The 18,238-nt window shown below is 44.2% G+C and overlaps 1 protein-coding gene across 5 annotated transcripts in view; it reads left to right on the plus strand.

The window, feature by feature from the left end:
• Nucleotides 1-14,817, plus strand: part of chd3 (chromodomain helicase DNA binding protein 3) — a 62,391-nt gene extending 47,574 nt beyond the window's left edge. For 4 of the 5 annotated variants that reach the window (XM_014155949.2, XM_014155951.2, XM_014155950.2 and 1 more), the window contains exons 38-39: nucleotides 858-984; nucleotides 3,694-3,985. In XM_014155949.2, coding sequence (XP_014011424.1) covers nucleotides 858-984; nucleotides 3,694-3,923 — 357 coding nt within the window. In that variant the 3' untranslated portion in view covers nucleotides 3,924-3,985. Of the gene's footprint in view, nucleotides 1-857; nucleotides 985-3,693; nucleotides 3,986-13,433 lie in introns of those variants that run through there. The other variant, XM_014155954.2, reaches the window with a different exon arrangement.
• The last annotated feature ends 3,421 nt before the right edge of the window (nucleotides 14,818-18,238 follow it).

Here is an 18,238-nt window from a genome sequence, read left to right on the forward strand (position 1 = left end):
CAAATCAAATGTATTTATATAGCCCTTCTTACATCAGCTGATATCTCAAAGTGCTGTACAGAAACCCAGCCTAAAACCCCAAACAGCAAGTAATGCAGGTGTAGAAACACGGTGGCTAGGAAAAACTCCCTAGAAAGGCCAAAACCTAGGAAGAAACCTAGAGAGGAACCAGGCTATGAGGGGTGGCCAGTCCTCTTCTGGCTGTGCCGGGTGGAGATTATAACAGCACATGGCCAAGATGTTCAAATGTTCATAAATGACCAGCATGGTCAAATAATAATAATCACAGTAGTTGTCGAGGGTGCAACAAGTCAGCACCTCAAGAGTAAATGTCAGTTGGCTTTTCATAGCCGATCATTGAGAGTATCTCTACCGCTCCTGCTGTCTCTAGAGAGTTGAAAACAGCAGGTCTGGGACAGGTAGCACGTCCGGTGAACAGGTCAGGGTTCCATAGCCGCAGGCAGAACAATTGAAACTGGAGCAGCAGCATGGCCAGGTGGACTGGGGACAGCAAGGAGTCATCATGCCAGGTAGTCCTGAGGCATGGTCCTAGGGCTCAAGTCCTCCGAGAGAGAGAAAGAAAGAGAGAATTAGAGAGAGCATACTTAAATTCACACAGGACACTGGATAAGACAGGAGAAATACTCCAGATATAACAGACTGACCCTAGCCCCCCGACACATAAACTACTGCAGCATAAATACTGGAGGCTGAGACAGGAGGGGTCAGGAGACACTGTGACCCCATCCGATGATACCTCCGGACAGGGCCAAACAGGCAGGATATAACCCCACCCACTTTGCCAAAGCACAGCCCCCACACCACTCAAATTAACCATCTGTCCCCTCTCCCTCCAGACCATCCCTCCAGGACCCTACGCCACTCCTCAAAACTTTGGGCCCCCCTTCACCCCCACCCCTCCGGGAGTCTTACCCATGGGAGGAGCCAACTACAGCCAGATGCCTCCTGGATCCTTCGTATCAGGTCAGTGGCCCATACTGTACATATACCCATTCACTGAGAAGGGCTTTCCAAAACTACTGGTGAAGGATTCACTGTTTATATCGGTTACGATTGACTTTAAGGGTGGCTACTCTGCAGCAGCTGCAATGTTCTCTGAAATCATTCATGGACTGTCTATAGTCAACAATTCACTAGAAAACCTTCATCAGTGGTGCTTTGGAAGAAGAAGAAACGTTTGTGTGTGTGTGTGTGTGTGTGTGTGTGTGTGTACTCGATCCAAGTAGGTGGTCTGCACAGTCCAAATGGAGTAAACAGATCAATTTAGCTCAGTACATACACACACACACACACACACACACACACACACACACACACACACACACACACACACACACACACAGACATGTTTCTTCTTCTTCCAAAGCACCACTGATATGAAGGGTTTCTAGTGAATTGTTGACTATAGACAGTCCATGAATGATTTCAGAGAACATTGCAGCTGCTGCAGAGTAGCCACCCTTAAAGTCAATCGTAACCGATATAAACCTGCCCCGCAATGGACGGCCCAAGAAGCCCTGAGGATGGAGGGATGGAGAAGTATGTCACTATGTTTGTGTTGATGTAGACCTAATAAGGTACAGTTCAGAATGCATTGGCTTCTGGCTTTGGCAACTTGGACAGATGGGTGAAATCTGTTCCAGATATGCATGGGGAATGTAGCATCTTTATATGGTCATACATTTTGTAGTGAGACATAATGTAGTGAAATATTTGCAGCTGTTGCTATATATAAATCATTATGGTGAGGTTAGTGCTTCTGTGTAGTAATCAGCAGTTTGTTCTCAAATGGCGCTGTGGGATTACTCCATGTTTTATAACACCCTCCTAAGCACTGTTTATTGAAGAAAACAGATATAACCTGCCAATGCGGGAGACACTTAGATCAGGGAGATCCACGTGATCCACTTGATCTTCCTCTCTGTCGTCGTCGTTGTTGACAGATGGCCACCTGAAGTAGTCAGGTTCACAGCCAATCACAATCTCTGATGTCAGACTATTTTTAGATCACTGTGGGGCAGACCCCCCCCCGAACTGTCACTTCGTCATCCGTTGATGGCAATGGGAGATTTAATAATTCAATGTAGGTGCAAGTTAGGATTCCCTCCTTTATCTTTTCAACTCGATCGTTAAAAAAAACCCTACAAACGGTTTTCTATCAGATGTTATGAACAAAGCTAGTAAAAATATTAAGGATTCTAGTACATTGGAACCCACCGACAATTTTGGAAGAATATTTGCAGATGTTTATTTTTTCCTCCTAAAGGTTTATTGTACTCATTGAAGTGCTTTTTAATTAAAATCTCCTAAACTCTCCACCTCAAAGGTTTGTTGGCTTATTATCCAGCTCCTTCGGTCTTTCTTAGTCCTCATCAACTGCCAATGATGGAATTTATTTTCCCTCCATTAGTTTGGCTCCAGCAGATGTTGACCAGATACGTCTGCACTGGGGTGTGTTTGTGTTCCAAGACATTTTGTAATGTAATAGAGATATGTGGCGAAATCTGCTACTCTCGACTGGTATTACCTTGTAATTGGCCTGACCCAGTGTCCAGTCCAGTCCAGTCTGTCTGTAGCGTGGGCTCTGACTCTATTCCAACGTCTTCATTTATGTAATTGCAGAGGGACCCGTCTGTCAGAGACATAGTATTTTTGGGAGCTTTTTCTGAAAATCTCATTGCAGTGCAGTTTCGTACCGAGTTGCGGTGCCAAGATACAATTCAGTCTCCAGGGACTTTTGTACAAAGGTATTTTAAGAGGACACTAAACCACACAGAAGTTACTTGTGTAAACTCCTTGTTGGGACTTGTAAACTAGATCCCTCTTAGACCGAGCTGAATGTTGGGCTGAACGCTGGTGTTCAGAAATAGTCGCTAGATCGCGCACCGTCTGTTCTCCGTGGGTGTTGAGTCTGAGTGGACCGTGCCAAGCTGAATGTTGTCTGAACGCACAGACGAACGCGTTGAACTCTCTCTCTCTCTCTGGAGAGAGCTATACATATTTGGTACATGGGGGCGCATTGGGTTTGTTGTCTTGGATGTTGTTACTTACCCCTTTTTAGAGAGAAGCAAGAAAGGTAGAGGGAGATGAGGAGAGGAGCGATATGAGAGGGGGATAGAGAGAGGGTGAGGGAGAACAACTGTGAATGAAAAAAAACAAGCAAACACTTGTGTGACCTCATAATAACCTCCTAATAACCTCAACAGTCTTTTAACCTCATCCTAGTCCTGAGTACGCAAAGCTGCTGCTGTCTCAAAGTAAACAATGTCTGTCTGCCCTGCTTCTTTTCTCATCACGTAACTTTAAGCTACATTTGGTGAACTCCAAGCAAAAACGCATGACATTTTGGACTCTCATACCAGTCACTTTCTGTGCTTTTCAACAGTCCTGAATTGTGGGAACACAAACTTTCAACAACATTGAAAGTCCCCCAAAATGCATTCCCCTCTGGGAAGTATAACCGTGGTTGTCGATGTTTCCATGACACCTCGAGGAAACTGACCCTCTCAGTATTGGAGTGTTGAGGGCCAGACAGAGTGTTGTCTCTGCTACGGTACTGCCTGAACTGCCTGACTGTCACTCGTGTTACCGTGCCGTTGCCGTGGCCACCCCTACCTCTCCCTCCCAGTCCCACCCAGTCTCTACAGCTCTGCCGCTTGTCTGCCCCCACAGAAGCCCCAGAAGCACCGGGTGGCGGCGGCGTCGGCTTCCTGAAGACCAAGGAGCACGACATCATTCAGCGGCAGCGAGTGGTCGACCTGTGGAAGGACGGCAAGTCGGAGGGGTCCATAGGGCAGGAGCTGAGGATGCCTAAGTCCACGGTACACAGCATCATCGTCAAGTACCGTCTCAGTAACACTGTGGAGAACCTGCCCCGCAATGGACGGCCCAAGAAACCCTGAGGATGGAGGGATGGAGAAGTACAGAGAAACCCTGAGGATGGAGGGATGGTGAAGTCCAGAGAAACCCTGCAGATGGAGGGATGGAGAAGTCCAGAGAAACCCTGAGGATGGAGGGATGGAGAAGTCCAGAGAAACCCTGAGGATGGAGGGATGGTGAAGTCCAGAGAAACCCTGAGGATGGAGGGATGGAGAAGTCCAGAGAAACCCTGAGGATGGAGGGATGGAGAAGTCCAGAGAAACCCTGAGGATGGAGGGATGGAGAAGTACAGAGAAACCCTGAGGATGGAGGGATGGAGAAGTCCAGAGAAACCCTGAGGATGGAGGGATGGAGAAGTCCAGAGAAACCCTGAGGATGGAGGGATGGAGAAGTCCAGAGAAACCCTGAGGATGGAGGGATGGAGAAGTCCAGAGAAACCCTGAGGATGGAGGGATGGAGAAGTCCAGAGAAACCCTGAGGATGGAGGGATGGAGAAGTACAGAGAAACCCTGAGGATGGAGGGATGGAGAATTACAGAGAAACCCTGAGGATGGAGGGATGGAGAAGTCCAGAGAAACCCTGAGGATGGAGAGAGAGAGAGAGAGAGAGAAACACTGAGGATGGTAGGAATGGAGAGGCACAGAGAAGGGGGGGGAGAGGTGAATTGTCTGGCCTAAAAATAGAGGGAGAAAGAGGGGTGGAAAGAGGCCTGAAAGCTGACCCTGGAGGAGAAATGTTGGCAGAGAGAAAAAAAAACGAGAGTATGTTAATGTAATCAAGAGAGAATGTAGGTATGAGCAGCTGAAAGAACAAAAAATGCAAAGAAAGGGGATTTGTCCTTTTTCATCCCTCCTTCCCTGTGTCAGACAAATCTACTGGCCCGTTCTGCTCCCGACCCCGGCCACAACGTTTCCCTTCCGGAATCCTTCTTTATCCAATGGCAGAGTGAACGAGTCTGACCCCGCCCTCCTTTATTCTTCCTCAACTCCTCTCTCAGTCCTGCACACCTCCTCAACCCCCACTCCCTCTCTCTTTCTCTCTCACACATACACGCACACTCCCAAACACCACAGACCTCACACACAACAGGACCTATAAACCTATTAAGACTACTGTCTCTTTCCGTAGCCACCCTCCTCTGTTCAATACAAGACACTTGGATGCAAATGCAAGCCAAAGTGGACCATCCTGGAGTTTCTCATTTCAACCATCAGAGCAGGAGAAATGAATGACTTCTAAATATTACACACTCCTTTCCCTGAACTCTGTCACCCCTCGGCATTCCACCCCCGACCAACCGTAAAGGAGCATAGATGTAGAGACAAAAACAACTTCCTGTTCTTATATTGTTGTCGTTGTAATGAACCAATCAGCATGAGATGTTGAGAGGACAGCGCCCAATGGGAAGAGAGCTTGGTGTAGAGACATGTAATCTTTGTACTGTATTGACCAATCATACTTACTGTAGCACCTTTATATGAGGTCACTTTATCTTGATGGATGTAAGAAGGAAACAGGGGCAATAGGGGGTCTGGTATCGGGATGAGGATGTAGTGTACACTCTTAGAAAAAAGGGATCCACAAGGGTTCTTTGGCTGTCCCCAAAGGAGAACCTTTTTGGTTTCAGGTAGAACCCTTTTGGGTTCCATGTAGAACCCTCTGTGGGAATCAAATCAAATCAAATTGTATTTGTCACATGCACCGAATACAACAGGTGTAGACCTTACAGGGAAATGCTCACTTACAAGCCCTTAACCAACAATGCAGTTTTTGAGAAAAATAAGTGTTAAGTAAAAAATAGATGAGTAAAAAAAAAAAAAAAAAATTATAATAATAATTATAGAGCAGCTGTAAAATAACAATAGCGAGGCTATTGGGTTCTACATGGAACCCAAAATATATTTTACCTGGAACCAAAAGGGTTCTACCTGGAACCAACAAGGGTTCTTCAAAGGGTTCTCCTATGGGGACAGCCGAAGAACCCTTTTAGGTTCTAGATAGCACCTTTTGTTCGAAGAGTGTAGTGTCATGAAGTGTGTCTGTGTGAAAAAGTTCTGAGCTGGCGTTTCCTGTACCTCAAAGCACAAAGCGTGGCTCGACTTGTCGACCCAAATTCCTTAATGGAGTGACATTACAAAGAGATTAGGTTGGATCTGAAGAAGGGAAAGTGATATTATATAGGACATGCCTGTGCACAAACACAAATACACATACAGTGCCTTCTGAAAGTATTCAGACCCCTTGAATTTTTCTACATTTTGTTATGTTACAGCCTTATTCTAAAATTGATTAAATTGTTTTTTACCTCATCAATCTACACACAATACCCCATAATGACAGAGCAAAAAATATATATTTTTAAAAAATGTTTGCTAATTTATAAAAAATAAAAAAACAGAAATATCACATTTACATAAGTGTTCAGACCCTTTACTCAGTACTTTGTTGAAGCCCCTTTGGCAGCGATTACAGCCTCCAGTCTTCTTGGGTATGATGCTACAAGCTTGGCACGCCTGTATTTGGGGAGTTTCTCCCATTCTTCTCTGCAGATCCTCTCAAACTCTGTCAGGTTGGATGGGGAGTGTTTCCTCCAGACGTGACGCCTGTCATTCAGGCCAAAGAGTTCAGTCTTGGTTTCATCAGACCAGAGAATCTTGTTTCTCATGGTCTGAGAGTCCTTTAGGTGCCTTTTGGCAAACTCCAAGTGGCCTGTCATGAGCCTTTTACTGAGGAGTGGCTTCTGTCTGCCCACTCTACCATAAAGACCTGATTGGTGGAGTGCTGCAGAGATGGTTGTCCTTCTGGAAGGTTCTCCCGTCTCCACAGAGGAACTCTAGAGCTCTGTCAGAGTGACTATCAAATTCTTGGTCACCTCCCTGACCATGGCCCTTCTCCCCCGATTGCTCAGTTTGGCCGGGTGGCCAGCTCTAGGAAGAGTCTTGGGGGTTCCAAAGTTCTGTATGTATGGAGGCCACCATGTTTTTGGGGACCTCCAATGCTGCAGAAATGTTTTGGTACCCTTCTCCAGATCTGTGCCTTCACACAATCCTGTCTCGGAGCTCTACGGCTCTGACATGCTCTGTCAACTGTGGGACCTTATATAGACAGGTGTGTGCCTTTCCAAATCATGTCCAATCAATTGAATTTACCACAGGTAGACTTCAATCAAGTTGTGGAAACATCTCAAGGATGATCAATGGAAACAGGATGCACCTGAGCTCAATTTCAAGTCTCATAGCAAAGGGTCTGAATACTTATGTAAATAAGGTATTTCTGTGTTTTTATATATATATACTGCTCAAAAAAATAAAGGGAACACTTAAACAACACATCCTAGATCTGAATGAAAGAAATAATCTTATTAAATACTTTTTTCTTTACATAGTTGAATGTGCTGACAACAAAATCACACAAAAATAATCAATGGAAATCCAATTTATCAACCCATGGAGGTCTGGATTTGGAGTCACACTCAAAATTAAAGTGGAAAACCACACTACAGGCTGATCCAACTTTGACGTAATGTCCTTAAAACAAGTCAAAATGAGGCTCAGTAGTGTGTGTGGCCTCCATGTGTCTGTATGACCTCCCTACAACACCTGGGCATGCTCCTGATGAGGTGGCGGATGGTCTCCTGAGGGATCTCCTCCCAGACCTGGACTAAAGCATCCGCCAACTCCTGGACAGTCTGTGGTGCAACGTGGTGTTGGTGGATGGAGCGAGACATGATGTCCCAGATGTGCTCAATTAGATTCAGGTCTGGGGAATGGGCGGGCCAGTCCATAGCATCAATGCCTTCCACTTGCAGGAACTGCTGACACACTCCAGCCACATGAGGTCCAGCATTGTCTTGCATTAGGAGGAACCCAGGGCCAACCGCACCAGCATATGATCTCACAAGGGGTCTGAGGATCTCATCTCGGTACCTAATGGCAGTCAGGCTACCTCTGGCGAGCACATGGAGGGCTGTGCGGCCCCCCAAAGAAATGCAACCCCACACCATGACTGACCCACTGCCAAACCGGTCATGCTGGAGGATGTTGCAGGCAGCAGAACGTTCTCCACGGCGTCTCCAGACTCTGTCACGTCTGTCACGTGCTCAGTGTGAACCTGCTTTCATCTGTGAAGAGCACAGGGCACCAGTGGCGAATTTGCCAATCTTGGTGTTCTCTGGCAAATGCCAAACATCCTGCACGGTGTTGAGCTGTAAGCACAACCCCCACCTGTGGACGTCGGGCCCTCATACCACCCTCATGGAGTCTGTTTCTGACCGTTTGAGCAGACACATGCACATTTGTGGCCTGCTGGAGGTCATTTTGCAGGGCTCTGGCAGTGCTTCTCCTGCTCCTCCTTGCACAAAGGCGGAGGTAGCGGTCCTGCTGCTGGGTTGTTGCCCTCCTACGGCCTCCTCCACATCTCCTGGTGTACTGGCCTGTCTCCTGGTAGCGCCTCCATGCTCTGGACACTACGCTGACAGACACAGCAAACCTTCTTGCCACAGCTCACATTGATGTGCCATCCTGGATGAGCTGCACTACCTGAGCCACTTGTTTGGGTTGTAGACTCTGTCTCATGCTACCACTAGAGTGAAAGCACCGCCAGCATTCAAAAGTGACCAAAACATCAGCCAGGAAGCATAGGAACTGAGAAGTGGTCTGTGGTCCCCACCTGCAGAACCACTCCTTTATTGGGGGTGTCTTGCTAATTGCCTATCATTTCCACCTGTTGTCTATGCCATTTGCACAACAGCATGTGAAATTTATTGTCAATCAGTGTTGCTTCCTAAGTGGACAGTTTGATTTCACAGAAGTGTGATTGACTTGGAGTTACATTGTGTTGTTTAAGTGTTCCCTTTATTTTTTTGATAAGTGTATATATGTATATATATATATATATATATATAAATTTGCAAACATTTCTAAAAACCTGTTTTTTCCTTGTCATTATGAGGTATTGTGTGTAGATTGCTTAAAAAAAACATATTAAATACATTTTAGAATAAGGCTGTAACGTAACAAAATGTGGAAAAAGTGAAGGGGTCTGAATACTTTGAGAATGCACTGTATATGTGAATACACACACACACACACACACACACACACACACACACACACACACACACACGAAAATGCATGGGCATGCACACATACACACACACACACACACACACACACACACACAAATCCATACATCACACATCTCTGACAGTGTAATTGTGGATATTCTTGTATGTTATCCTAAGTGGAGCTGCAAGTCTCTCTCCAAGACTGCTCTCGTCCTAAATGGACAACTATAAATCCCTGTGAACTCCAAAACCTCTGCTGCCTGCGCTCATTTGTGTTGCCAGGTCTTCTCCCCCTCCTCTGTTCATGGTTTTCATTTCTCTCTGAGGTGAATGATAGATGCACCAGCGCAGTGTCTGTTTAGACAAGCAGGACAGAACACTCTCTCGCCTTCTCTCCTTTCTCTTCTTCTCCCCCCCCTCTCACTCTCTCTCATTCTCTCTGATAGGCCAGAAACAGCCGCTTGAACAAAGGAAACACAGGTAGAACAGAATGAACAAGGGATTAGACTACACTCCCGAGGAGGAGGAGAGAGGAAAAAGAGAGAGAAGGAGGGGGAGTGAAGTTGTGAAAGTGCTGGATTGGTGAACAGGCTGACTTTGGAGTCAGAGAGAGAGAGACAGAAGGAGGAGAGGGAGAAAATGAGAAAGGGGGAGGAGGGAGGGAGAGAGAGATGTGTGGATAGGTTTCGAGTGAAGTATATGATATGAAAACCTTTATCTTGTAACAGCACAAGTATTCCGTTACATTCCCCTCACTCACATTCTCGTTCTCTCTCTCTCTCCTTCTCTACCTCCCTCTGTCTTTCTTCATCTCTTTCTCTCTTTTATTCCCTAAATTGTTACATCTCTCATCTCCCTGTCTCTCCCTCTGTTTCCTTCTCTCTTCGCCTCTCTCTCTCACTCCCCCCCCTCCTCGTTCTCCAACTTTCCAGCTTTATTTGTATTATTCGTTATCAGATTTGAACTCACACACACAGTCACACAGCTCTAAGTGAAGTAGTCCGTCTGCCTTCCTTCCCTTCCATTGGCCTCCACTGGGCCACATGCCATACGGTGTCCCTGTACCCCCCCCCCTGTCTCTCTCCGGCTGGACGTACAGCAGCTACAGCCACAGCAGCGGTAGTTATCATTATCATCACACCCATTGCTCTCCTACAGTACGCTATCAGTGCTTTGATCTCGACAGCGGGTGTTATGACAATGTATGCCTCTCCGGGGCCAGAGACCATTCCAGCCAATGCAGACAGGCCTAGGTCTGTTTGTGATAGACCACCACCTCCAGGAGAGTTTAGCCTCCAGGAGTGAGTTTGAGGTCACGACTACCATCCGTTTAGAACTATGACAGTGAATCTAAAGGGAAATGGATGTATATCTTGTTGTAGGTTTCCCGCGCTAACTAATGACAAGCAGTGTGTGTGTGTACGAGTACATGTGTGTTTTTTGTGGTGTCCCCGCAGTGAGCATGTTGGATGGAGGTGAAGGGACAGTAGCAGCAGACTTTATATACCTCAGTTTAGTAGATTCTAGTCTGCTCTGAGTCACACGTGTTGGGTTGAGGCTACAGACCTACTTGGCAAGGTGGAAGCTTCAACACGGTCCTTCCTCTGGATTTGTGGTGTTCCACTACCTATTGGTGTAGTGTATGTGTTTGTGTGTATGCGTGTCTTTTGCAACTGTGTTTGTAAGTGTATGCCAGCCCCATATTCCTCAAGCAGACCCCCATTAAACATCTACTATATAAGCTGTTTTTATGTTCGGTTTTGTTTTATTATTCTTACCATTACACATACAGTTGAAGTCATAAGTTTACATACACTTAGGCTGGAGTCATTAAAACTTGTTTTTCAACCACTCCACAAATTTCTTGTTAACAAACTACAGTTTTGGCAAGTCGGTTAGGACATCTACTTTGTGCATGACACAAGTCATTTTTCCAACAATTGTTTACAGACAGATTATTTCACTTATAATTCACTGTATGACAATTCCAGTGGGTTAGAAGTTTACATACACTAAGTTGACTGTGCCTTTAAACAGCTTGGAAAATTCCAGAAAATGATGTCATGGCTTTAGAAGCTTCTGATAGGCTAATTGACATAATTTGAGTCAATTGGAGGTGTACCTGTGGATGTATTTCAAGGCCTACCTTCACACTCAGTGCCTCTTTGCTTGACATCATTGGAAAATCAAAAGAAATCAGACCTCCACAAGTCTGGTTCATCCTTGGGAGCAATTTCCAAACGCCTGAAGGTACCACGTTCATCTGTACAAACAATAGTACATAAGTATAAACACCATGGGACCACGCAGCCATCATACAGCTCAGGAAGGAGACACGTTCTGTCTCCTAGAGATGAACATACTTTGGTGCGAAAAGTGCAAATCAATCCCAGAACAACAGCAAAGGACCTTGTGAAGATGCTGGAGGAAACAGGTACAAAAGTATCTATATCCACAGTAAAACGAGTCCTATATCGACATAACCTGAAAGGCTGCTCAGCAAGAAAGAAGCCACTGCTCCAAAACCGCCATAAAAAAGCCAGACTTCGGTTTGCAACTGCACATGGGGACAAAGATCGTACTTTTTGGAGAAATGTCCTCTGGTCTGATAAAACAACAATAGAACTGTTTGGCCATAATGATCATTGGTATGTTTGGAGGAAAAAGGGAGACGCTTGCAAGCTGAAGAACACCATCCCAACCATGAAGCACGGGGGTGGCAGCATCATGTTGTGGGGGTGCTTTGCTGCAGGAGGGACTGGTGCACTTCACAAAATAGATGGCATTATGAGGACGGGAAATTATGTGGATATATTGAAGCAACATCTCAAGAGATCAGTCAGGAAGTTAAAGCTTGGTCGCAAATGGGTCTTCCAAATGGACAATGACCCCAAGCATACTTCCAAAGTTGTGGCAAAATGGCTTAAGGACAACAAAGTCAAGGTATTGGAGTGGCCATCACAAAGCCCTGACCTCAATCCTATAGAACATTTGTGGGCAGAAGTGAAAAAGCGTGTTCGAGCAAGGAGGCTTACAAACCTGACTCAGTTACACCAGCTCTGTCAGGAGGAAGGGGCCAAAATTCACCCAACTTATTGTAGGAAGCTTGTGGAAGGCTACCTGAAACGTTTGACCCAGGTTAAACAATTTAAAGGCAATGCTACCAAATACTAATTGAGTATATGTAAACTTCAGACCCACTGGGAATGTGATGAAATAAATAAAAGCTGAAATAAATAATTCTCTAGTATTCTGACATTTCACATTCTTAAAATAAAGTGGCGATCCTATCTGACCTAAGACAGGGAATTTCTACTAGGATTAAATGTCAGGAATTGTGAAAAAGCTGAGTTTAAATGTATTTGGCTGAGGTGTATGTGAACCTCCGACTTCAGCTGTGGTTTCTGATATCCTGAATGTATATGCCAGTTCGCTCATTAAAAAGGTTATACGTGCTCGGAAGCAAATGGTGTGTATCATTCTGTTTATCAGTGTTGTACGTGCTGTCTCTCTCTCCCTCTCTCTCTCTCCCTCTCTCTCACTCCCTCTATCTCGATTTTTTTTCTCTTTCCCACGTTCCTGATGCTGAGTGTCCAGGATAAGGATTAAGAGAGTGATAGAGTGTGACATTGTGATCATTCTTGTGGAGGACAGGGCTTTGATTCAGCACAACATGCCCTGACCTCTGTTCATCATGGAATGGAGAAACATTTTAAGTCGGACATCAAACAAAGTGCAGGGTTTGATGTGTTCTGTGTGTGTGTGTGTGTGTGTGTGTGTGTTTGCACGTGTGTTTGTCCAATTGTTTCTGAGTATACCGTATGCATGTACACTGAGTGTACAAATCATTAGGAACACCTTCCTAATATTGAGTTGCACCCCTTTTGCCTTCAGAACAGGCTCAATTGGTCTGGGCATGGACTCTACAAGGTAACGAAAGAGTTCCACAGGGAAGCTGGTCCATGTTGACTCCAATGCTTCCCACAGTTGTGTCAAGTTGGCTGGTGGACCATTCTTGATACACACGGGAAGCTGTTGAGTGTGAAAAACCCAGCAGCGTTGCAGTTTGATTCAGTACAACATGCCTTAACCTCTGTCAATCATGGAATGGAGAAACATTTTAAGTCGGAAATCAAACACTCAAACCTGTGCGCCTGGCACCTACTACCATAACCTGTTCAAAGATACTTAACTCTTTTATCTTGTCCATTCACGCTCTGAATGGTACCCATACACAGTCCATGTCTCAGTTGTCTCAAGGCTTAAAAATCCTTTTTTAACCTGTCTCTTCCCCTTCATCTACACTGATTGAAGTGGATTTAACAGGTGACATCAATAAGGGATCACAGCTTTCACCTGGATTCACCTGGTCAGTCTGTCATGGAAAGAGCAGGTGTTCCTGTTTTGTACACTCAGTTTATATGCTGTGTGTGTGTGTGCTCATGTGTGTGTTCTCTTCCCCCTACAGTGTTGAACGGTCCTCCTGTGTCAGTGAAGAAGGAGAGGGAAGCAGAGCAGCTCCTGAGCAGGAGAGACCAGCGCCGTGGAGAGGTCATCTGTATCGACGACTGAACAACATCACTCACTGACCGCACACACACACGTCAACATATATATATACACACACACACACACACACACACACACACACACACACACACATCAACATATACACACACATAAACATATACACACACACACACACACACGAGCGTACACACACACACGAACACACACACACACCAAGACATAACACATGCAGTACAGTATCCACACTCCGCAGACACACACACACACACACACATGAACATACACACACCAACACACAACACACACAGTACAGTATCCACACTCCACAGACTGACACTCCCTATGAATACACACACACACTTGTGGTCCATGCTGTCACCTACATACTCACCTGCTCAATCGCTTGTTGTCTGCCTCAAACCAACCAATACTCCTCACAAGCAGCCTACTCATATAATATCTCCCCTCCAGAACAGTATGGTTCTGTAATCTAGAACCTCCCTCTCTATCCTAGCATCGCTCACAGACCCCCCCCCAATACCTAGAACTAATAACTGCTACCAAACCTGACCCTTGACCTTTGACCCCCCCCCCCCAGGGGTCGCACCAGTGACATGAAACTGCATGATATAACATTGTGAAGATTTTGCTCTTGACACCATTCCTGCCATTCGTCCTGAGAAGCATGCTGTGCTAAAACTCACCAAAAATGGCGTTATCATGCAAGCTGTGCCTACAGTATTTCTTCTAGTGCTGGTTTTATCTCCGAAGCTTGCCGAAAACCATTCATCAATCGCCCCATTGGAGAATTGATTGAGTGAAGTATTACAGGACTCGGGGCTGTAAACTTGTCAGGAAACTCTCAGCCCATTTCCCTTTCATGTTGACCTGATTGTACATGTAGAAATACTGAAATGTCAGTCAGTCCAACCCAACTTAGTATTATGTTGACTGTATGAGTTATAGCTGGTATGCCAGAGGATGTTCTTACAGACCAGAGTACACAGTTTATATCTTTGGTTTTGATTGGGATGGGAGGTCCCAGTGCTTGTTCAGGATAGGCCTCACTCATAGAACTGGTCATAACCTTTCATAGGCAAGTCATACAGTGTTGACCACCCTCAACTACAGTCGTCTCCCCTTGCTCTTTGACCCCCTACGTAAAGCTTCTGAAAGTATTCAGACCCCTTGACTTTTTCCACATTTTGTTAGGTTACAGCCTTATTCTAAAATTGATTAAATTGTTTTTTACCTCATCAATCTACACACAATACCCCATAATGACAGAGCAAAAAATATATATTTTTTAAAAATGTTTGCTAATTTATAAAAAATAAAAAAACAGAAATATCACATTTACATAAGTTTTCAGACCCTTTACTCAGTACTTTGTTGAAGCACCTTAGGCAGCAATTACACCCTCGAGTCTTCTTGGGTATGACGCTACAAGCTTGGCACTGTATTTGGGGAGTTTCTCCCATTCTTCTCTGCAGATCCTTTCAAGCTCTGTCAGGTTGGATGGGGAGCGTTGCTGCACAGGTATTTTCAGGTCTCTCCAAAGATGTTAGATCGGGTTCAAGTCCGGGCTCTGGCTGGGCCACTCAAGGACATTCAGAGACTTGTCATGAAGCCACTCCTGCGTTGTCTTGGTTGTGTGCTTAGGGTCGTTGTCCTGTTGGAAGGTGAACCTTCACCCCAGTTTGTGCCTCGACACAATCCTGTCTCGGAGCTCTACAGACAATTCCTGCGACCTCATGGCTTGGTTTTTGCTCTGACATGCTCTGTCAACAGTGGGACCTTATATAGACAGGTATGTGCCTTTCCAAATCATGTCCATTCGAATGAATTTACCACAGGTGAACTCCAATCAAGTTGTAGAAACATCTCAAGGATGATCAATGGAAACACCTGAGCTCAATTTCGAGTGTCATAGCAAAGGGCCTGAATACTTATGTAAATAAAGTATTTCTGTTTTTTGGTTTTAAATAATTTGCGAAAAATTCTAAAAACCTGTTTTCTCATTCATGTCATTATGGGGAATTGTGTGTAGATTGCTGAGGAAATTGTTTTATTTAATCCATCTTAGAATAAGGCTGTAATGGGAAAAAAAATGGAAAAAGTCAAGGGGTCTGAATACTTTCCGAATGCACTATATCTCCCTTTCTCTTCATCCTCCTCCTCCTCCTCTCGATCAATCATTTCTTTCTTGTTAGTTTTTTTGAGTTTCTCCTTCTTTCTACGAATTCTGTGATATTCTTTGCATATTTAAACTTGGCTCATTCGTGTTCTCTTGTGTTTTTACTCGTTAACTTACTGCGACCATGATTATTATTGTTGTTGTCGACGTTGCTGTTGTCTTTGCTGTTGCTATTGAAAAAAAGAGCTTCTACCAAATGAGAGATTGAGAAAACAATAAAATCGTACGTTTTGGTGCACAAATGCACCTCTTATATCAGACGTCTTATAGTCGGAACATAAAGAAAAGCGAAGAGGTTGAGGTAACTTCGGAAAAAGATAAAATACATTTCTTGCTTTCATTCTAGATTCGGGGCTTGCAAATAACCTATATAAGATACTACATATGTAACCCTAAATGTGTTAAGACAAAATTAAACAGTGTACTAGCTTAACATCAGTTAAAGTACATCAATTCATTATTCTCTGGAAACTCAGAGACTGTTAGTAGAATCAAGTCAACTTTATATACTGTATCCACAAACAGCCTTAAACATAACGTAGCTGAAATAAGTGTAAAGAAGTTAAGTCTGAATTAAGTCTGTTAAGTCTGAATTAATCGGGAGATGTAAACTCTTTACATGCTAGTTGAAATAGACCACTTTTAGTTAGTTCCCTGGACATATTTCAAATAATTAAAGTAGAAAAAGTTCATGTATTTCCTTAAAACCCTGAATACTCCACACTGGTGTTCCAAGTGAAGAGTCTAAACTACATTTCACTGATTATGTTTCGTAGGAAGTGTTTTGCAACCCCTTAACTAAAATGGACACTGTCAAATCAGGCACTTCCTCTCTCTTTTCTTGTTCTTTTTTCAGATTTTGTGTTTTGTTTTTAATTCCTCGATATTTCGTGTCACTGTGTACGTTGTGGTGGTGCCGATCGATAAAACGATGAGTGGCAGTTAAACATGTCAATAATAATGCATCTCTTTTTATTTGGAGTTTTGTTTGTAATAAAATCAAATTAAATTCAACAAAATGATGTGATTCGTGGATGGATGCTTGAATAGCAACACAGGAAAACACGCGCACATCGGGCTGCTGAATCGCCTCCTCTAGCCCTCACAAGAGGTCATCCCAGTCTGTCTGCACTGTGTTGTACTGACTCCAGACCTTGAGCTACAGAAGTATGAATCACAGGTGGTGACGACTCAATACACAGTAGTATGTGAGTCATGATTAAAGAACCAGAATAGTGCAGCGTTCCACACATTCTATTTAGCAATACAGTGATGTCATTGGGGGAAGCTGGAGAATAACGGAGGGGTAAGAAGATTTTCTATTTTTTGTTTGTCATATTGTATCATAGAGCAGTAGTCGTCCCTGGCCTGAGTTGAAAGCGAACACAAGGAGATATTAAAAGGGTTAAAAAAGGTTTACCATTTTATGGGAAGTGAGTTTAGAACAACAACCAGCATTGCACACATCATTTCGCAGACAGGTACACACACAATATCCCCTTGCTGGTTCTTCAACCTTGACCTACTTTTTTTGACTTCTCACAGACAGGCCTCTTTGTGCCAAATAAGTCTTTTTAAGTTGGCAATAAACTTTGACATTTAAAAAAAATAGGAATTGAGGGAGTGAAGTGTTAGGAATTTGATTCCTCAAAAGCGTTCAGCTATTTGGTTCGGGTTGGATTCAGGAAGTGAGAGCTGTGTGTGTGTGTGTGTGTGTGTGTGTGTGTGTGTGTGTGTGTGTGTGTGTGTGTGTGTGTGTGTGTGTGTGTGTGTGTGTGTTCATGGGTTCTGAAAGGGAAATGTTAGATGCAAAACGGGGTAAATGTGAGGTGCAAAAGGGAAGCGGAGAAGGATTAGGAAATCAGACAGGAAATATGTCTACAACACAATAACACACTTTCCACTTGTGATCTAATGATGACAAACTACAGCTCTTTTGAGCTGGAAACCAGAATTATTTGACTTTTGGGAAGTGAGTTTAGAACAACAACCAGCATTGCAGACATAATTTCGCAAACACGTGCACACACAATATCCCCTCACTGGTTCTTCAACCTTGACCTACGGGTTTGACTCACAAATAGACCTCTTTTTACAAATGAGGTACTTTCCATCTAATGATGAGAAATTAGGACTGTTTTGAACTGAAAACCAGAATTATGTGACTTTTGCATTGTGGTGTATTTGTGTGTATCTGTGTAAATTGCTGAGGAGAAGCCAATGTGGTCACCCACACACTACTTATAAACCAGAGTAGGAGTGTTAAACCATTAAACCAAACCACCTACTAGAAATACTCTGTTTGTACTGTCTGTGTTCAAAACATATTGCTGCAAATGGCACGTAAGAGAGCTTGGAATGAGTACAAGTATTGTGATTACAATATACAAAATCATTTATATTTCCACCATGATATACTGTATCTCGACAGGCTAAGCCTTATTTACACATCTACGCCGGGATTCAATCCAATGTGTCTCATAGCACAGCTCACTATAATGGACTTTTGAAGGTACCGTAAATTCCGGACTATAAGCCGCAACTTT

This window comes from Salmo salar, chromosome ssa18 (genome assembly GCF_905237065.1).
Source record: "Salmo salar chromosome ssa18, Ssal_v3.1, whole genome shotgun sequence".
NCBI classification, from domain to species: Eukaryota; Metazoa; Chordata; class Actinopteri; order Salmoniformes; family Salmonidae; genus Salmo; species Salmo salar.